Source organism: Hyalella azteca, unplaced genomic scaffold (genome assembly GCF_000764305.2).
Source record: "Hyalella azteca isolate HAZT.00-mixed unplaced genomic scaffold, Hazt_2.0.2 contig4128, whole genome shotgun sequence".
Lineage (NCBI taxonomy): Eukaryota > Metazoa > Arthropoda > Malacostraca > Amphipoda > Hyalellidae > Hyalella > Hyalella azteca.
Window position 1 is genome coordinate 102,803 of NW_025934354.1, and position 6,064 is coordinate 108,866.

At 34.6% G+C, this 6,064-nt stretch overlaps 1 protein-coding gene across 1 annotated transcript; it reads left to right on the plus strand.

Moving 5' to 3' along the window:
* Positions 1-686: 686 nt before the first annotated feature.
* LOC108664976 lies at positions 687-5,669 on the plus strand. The gene is made up of 4 exons (XM_018151686.2): positions 687-904; positions 4,351-4,447; positions 4,774-4,862; positions 5,549-5,669. Exons 1-4 carry the CDS (start codon positions 857-859, stop codon positions 5,630-5,632), a joined length of 318 nt encoding a protein of 105 aa, XP_018007175.2. The 5' UTR covers positions 687-856; the 3' UTR covers positions 5,633-5,669.
* Positions 5,670-6,064: the final 395 nt, after the last annotated feature.

Below are 6,064 nucleotides of genomic sequence, written 5' to 3' on the forward strand. Positions count from 1 at the left end.
AGTCTACATCGAAGTGATGGCCTGTCCATCAGGTCAGTCTACATCGAAGTGATGGCCTGTCCATCAGGTCAGTCTACACCGGAGTGATGGCCTGTCCATCAGGTCAGTCTAAATCGTCACCGTCCGTCTGTCTGTCTGTCCGTCCGTCTGTCTGTCAGTCCGTGACTTCATGTTTTTGTCGACGAGAAAATACGCTCTCTAATATTAGACTTTGTCCGTCTGTCTGTTCGTCCGTCCGTCTGTTCGTCCGTCTGTCATTGGGATCGAAGCGCTCGCTGCCAGCTGCAGATAGTTTGTAGCGCATATTGCATGGTTGCCAAAGGCACTCTTATGGAGTTTCTTTCTGTTAATTATTACTTGCTTTTTCGGATCTCCTGTAATTGATTTAACATGTGCATATGAGCAGAGTGATACTAGCAATGGTAATAAGTTTTAATGGTTATTTTTTATTACTGCAATTGATCCAGTTCATGACCATTTCTTATGAATTAAGTCCATAGGAATTCCATTGCTTATTTTTTGGTTTGGATAACCAGTAGGCGTTTAAGAAAGGTTGGAGCGCTACTATTCTTTTGACTTACCATACCAGGCGTAGCCGCATACCGCACGGTAGCGGCGACCAGCTGCAGCACGCAGCCCGCCCGCAGTTGTGGAGTAGAATTCGTGGGGGAAGGTGTAGTGACGTTGACGCTCCAATTATGACAGAGCGCTCCAATTTCCCAAAAGCTCATGTTCTTTTATTTATACTATGGAATGCCACCATGGAGATGTGAGATAAATATTACTTTCAACTGTTTTGTTTAGCAATTAATAGAATAACTTTGTCTCTAGATTCAGCAGAATCTTTGCTTGGAAAATGTCAAATTCATATAGGCGAGAAAATGGAATGATCATGATGACGGAGGTAAGCTCATTATCACAGTGTTGACCTATGCTCTGAAGCCTATTAATTTCATTCTGCATGCTAAATATATGTGCTTCTAATTAACCAATATATACTTCATGTCAATCAGAAATATAATCCATTTCCTTAGGTCAATTATTTGGAATACTCTTTACTTTCTTAAACATGAAAATTTGCTATTAATTTTTTTTCAAGTTTATTACTAGGATTTGAATAAATTGGTTTTCAAAATTAGCAAAAATAGCCTTTGTATAAACAATAAGGTCACATGTTTTATTCAGCATAATAAATCTGAATTATCACTAATAAGTATTGTCTTCAAATTCTAATAATGTTTCCCATAAACATTGGCAAATTTGTTCTTTATAATCAACATGACTTTATAATCAACATGACTGCCAGTTAGTCTAATTTTCTTTAAGCTCTCCTTCTGCTGAGAAAAGATGACGAGTCAAATTATTCATGAAATTATTTAGTTATTGGCTATTGCATCAAAATTATACTGACAGAGCTGTAATTTTCTTTTGCTACCTTCAGCTATGCAACATGGGAGCTTTAAAATCCAATAAATTCATTAATACAATCATGTAAGTACTACCATCAAATGGGGTAAAAAGGGACAGTTTTGAGCATTTTTTGTTAATAACTTCTACCATGAAACATTTCATAAATGAGTTTGGGCTCATTTTAAAGGTCTTTGCGAGGGCTATCGTATGGAAAAAACTCTGAAGTCCTCCATCATACTCTGAAGTCCTCCTCTTTCATTGTAGATGATGTAGATGTAGAATAAATGACATCTGTGTTGTTTACTTGTTCATCCTCTATGATATATCACCATATTCATTCATTACCATATTATTGATGTGATATTACTGAATCCATAAACATGCCATTGAGCATTGACAATGACCTTGTCCACTGCAAGCTTAATATCAGCAGCTGTATAGCATTTCTTCTGTATCTGTAAGCTTACAGGATGGCTTGTAATTTCGTACCATTTTAATTGGGTTAGGTGAATTTACTAAAAAAGATGACCGTAAAAAGATGCCTGAAACAGAAAGGAATGTTTTGGAAAACCATTATATGTTTTGGAGAAATAAATCCTAGTTTAGTTTAATTACTTTTCATTCTATGATGCCCAGTGCACAATTCAATATATGACATTCTGTGAACAATTTTGTGATGACTGGTGACGCATTAATTTTTTGATAAGTGAAATTTTTTTGCTGAGGGAGGTAATTGTAATCAAAATTCTTTGTTAATAAATTTTTCTGTTACCTGGAGACTTTGCTAACTGACATTAAACTGTAAATGTGTTTTTAAGGGTGTCCCTTATTACCCCATCACACAGAAATGGCTGCCATTTTTTTAATGAGTTAGGCAAATTCAGTCAATTGTATTTTCAAGCCACCACCTGTGTGCAACTTTTATGTAAGTAAAATTTTTTAATACGGTGAATTTTTTTTTTTGCTCCAGACTTTAGTAGAGGTCCATTTCCAGAATCAAACTTCTCACACTTTTTTTCACTGATTTTTTAGAGATAGGAAATGTATGATTTCTTAACTAGCTTTATACATAATAGATAGTAAAAATGTTGAGAAGTTTACACTACCATTTTTAGTTTAGCAATATTTTCATTAGTTTAGCTGCTACAATATTCATTTCTTTGAAATGTGGTATGCCCGTCCTGATTTACCCCGCCTGTCCCTAATTACCCCATTTGATGGTATATAACAAGGAATGTGTGTTATTGCCTGCACAACTGCTATATCTACCTTCCAAATCAAGAAGTGCCAATTTCATTTCTTACATTTAACAATTTTTGTATAGGTAATTGTCAATCTACTAATTGCATTTCTCAAACCCTCCAATTTATATATAGTGCCATATGTGCTGCAATTTTTGAAAAATATAATGACTTTGAATAAAATTGAATGCTACACTCTGTTACTTCATAAATGCTCTCATTTAGTGGAGAGATTCCACCTTTCCAAAAATGAATCTCTTGGTGAAAGGTTCATAATTGAATTACTTTAGTAATGCTCCTATTCTTGAGTACCGTATCTGTAAAAGGAATTCCTTCATTGATTCCATGTTCCGTCTTTCTCTTGAATTTTTTCTTCATTTTTTTCAGCCTGTTGTGTAAGGTTGAGCTAGCAAATCTAGATCTGAGGCTCATGTCCAGAAAATGGGTTGACAAAAAAAAACATTATATACCATAACTTTTTTTCTTATAAATGATGCCATTTTCTTACTAGCTAAATTAAACTTGAATTGAAAAGTGCAAAATACAGGTCTATACTCTAGCTTCACTCACCATAAATTGCTGGCTCCTGCGTCTCATAGTCTTTATGTAATTTCAAAAAAAGTGATGGTCTTTGTCACCCCAGCTCTTGGGGTAACTTAGACCGGGTGGTAAAATCAATTATTATTTTTTTTTTGTAAAATAACTCCAAATAACTCCAGGTTTTGGTGCATTGTAGTAGAACTCTTCTAGTTACATATGCAAATGACAAACTTGAGGAAAGTGTCATAGTTTGCAAATGGGGGGCACTGCCCCATAATGGGGGAAATGTGACTACCAAATGGCAGCCCTGATGGGGTAATATTGACTGGCTTGGATATTAAGTTGAAATTACCATATATAAGACTCTGTAGAGTCTGAAACGTAAAGAAAAAACATAAATAGGCTGTCAAACATAAAATATGTTATATATGGTAATTTTATGTTAACTTCCAAGCCGGTCTATGTTACCCCGTCAGGGCTGACATTAGGTGGTCTAAGTTACCCCATTTGGGGGCAGTGCCCCCCATTTGCAAACTATGACACTTTCCTAAAATTTGTCATTTGCATATGTAACTAGAAGAGTTCTAAGTATTAGGCCTTTAATGCCCATTGACAAAATTTTTCTATGTCAAATAGTTTTTGAGTTGTGGGAGTTTTTGTAAAAAAAAAACGAAAAGTGGTCTAAGTTACCCCGCCGGTCTAAGTTACCCCATTTTACTGTACCTATATGGATATTCAAGCATGTTCCAATACAATTACCAAAACAATTATTGTTTATTGCATAAAAAGTCCTTTCTGAATTATGTTTATTTATTCAGTTTACATAAATTTTTGTCTTCTATTATTCATCTCTCTACTGAAAAAAAAACAATGAAAAAACAATTACCTACTGCAAAAAATATTTTTTTGCTGCTTAATAACAATATGAAGTGGAGGTCAAACAAATAGAAATTTTTAGTAAAATATATATGCATGTTCCCATTTATTTCTTGAATAAGGCATTAATAAATTAGTGACAAAATTTCAAAATTTTTGAGGCTTGTGGTAAGGAGGCAAAATCTTTTTGGTGATCCTGCCTGTAACAGGCAGGATCCTGCCTGTAACAGGCAGGATCCTGCCTTTTTCCTGCTCACAACTAAAATTAAAAATATATTTGCAGGAAGAGGCCAAGGAGGTTCAAAATGTCCAGTGTCGCTCAAGGGACTTCTGGACCTATGACCTGTCTGCCAACAAAGAGGTGCTGCAGGCTGCACTCGGTGAGCTAATTTTAACAATTCAGCATCTGCACAGGTTAATTCAAACTTTATTAGTCTTGTATAATAGCATAGCTTTTTGCATTACTTGGGATTTATGAAAGCATTCCTATTAATTGACTAACCAAATGTATTGACAATGGGGTCTTTCAGTTGTCCGCTGTCATCTTTAAAACTAAGTGATACAAAAATTCAGGTAATGTCTTTTTCAATAAAATCTGTATTGTAGTGATATTTTTACTAGTTCTTTTTTATTGAGCTTAATGCTAAAAAAGTTACAGTTGGAAAACTCAGCAAGGGCATAGCTTTTATGCTTGTATTGACCACAGATGTTCTGCACAACTGCACTCCTGGCAACAAGTTCACGGTGGAGTACAAGGACTGTCAGAACAGCTGCAGGCTGGTTATATTCTGTCACGTATGTTTATTTCACTTAACTCTAAAACCTATCACTGCTAAATTATACACAACTTTTATGAAATGCTAAAATAATTCACTTGGCCATCTTGATGGCAGATCTTCTTCGAAGACTGAAAGAACCCAAGTGCTCAGTAATAAATGAATTTATTTTAAAAATAACTTTAAAAATACAGTAGCTATATTCTGTCTAATTACTCAAATCCTTTTTGCCGATTTTGTTGTGCCGTGCATGTTTTTTTTACACTGCCATAACATGTGTGTAAATGTTCTGCAGGATTAGCCTTGCAGATTATCCGAAATGTGTGTGTGGGGCATCATTGTTGAGATGTTAGGAAAGTGTGCTACTTCAACCTCTTTATTGTATATAGCACTGCCACTAAATGGTGTTATTCAGAAATGGTATTTTTAGATTTGCAACAATTTAAACATTTGACAATAAAATAATTCGAGTACTGATGCGAAAATTGTTGATTAAGTCATGTCGGTAAAGATCCTTTATTCATGCTCTGGAAAGCATCCAATGCTCAGGTGTCTTTATTTTAAATCACCAATGTATTATTGTTGCTAACTATTTCCTTTAAATTACGTTGGTGCCTGAAGACTTCTTCTTGAATTATTGCACGCCACTAACCTGAAGTAGTGAACAAAGTTTTATAAAGGATATATTTGACTTGTCACCCTCAGCCCTGCAACACGGAACTGTCTTCCCTGGATCCGTTTATTTCGCATGCTGCTGGGAAGAATCACAAAAAGGTAAAAGTTTATTAGTATTAGCTTGTTAATTTGTTAATAGTCTATCTGAAGATAACACACCAGGATGCCCTTATTAAAAGTATCTTTTAACTACCTCGCTTCACCATGATTACTGATTTAGCAGCAATATTCTAGAATTACAGAGAATAATGTAGTTTTTACTTTTTATCAAGCAATTTCTTGCCTTTTAGTAACCAAGTTGCCTACTGCAACAAATTTGCTGAACTTGTGGTAGGAAGTTCTGTTCTTCAGTGAATCTCATAATAATTAATATACTATTAATATACTTTTTCGTTTCGATTTTAAATATTTGAGTTTTTTTTTTTTTTGAATAATCCTATAAGTATGTTTTCTCAGATGAAATAACACATTTCCATGCTATGTGTGTGTATAGGTATATAAATACCTGTATATACAGTGGGGAGAAATAAATATTCGTACACTTGA

Excerpts from the sequence above, each read along its gene's own strand:
- LOC108664976 (XM_018151686.2), top strand. The coding sequence starts at position 857 with ATGTCAAATTCATATAGGCGAGAAAATGGAATGATCATGATGACGGAG. Across the intron at positions 905-4,350 it reads GAATGATCATGATGACGGAG|GAAGAGGCCAAGGAGGTTCA; the intron begins GTAAGCTCATTA and ends ATATATTTGCAG. Across the intron at positions 4,863-5,548 it reads GGCTGGTTATATTCTGTCAC|CCCTGCAACACGGAACTGTC; the intron begins GTATGTTTATTT and ends TGTCACCCTCAG.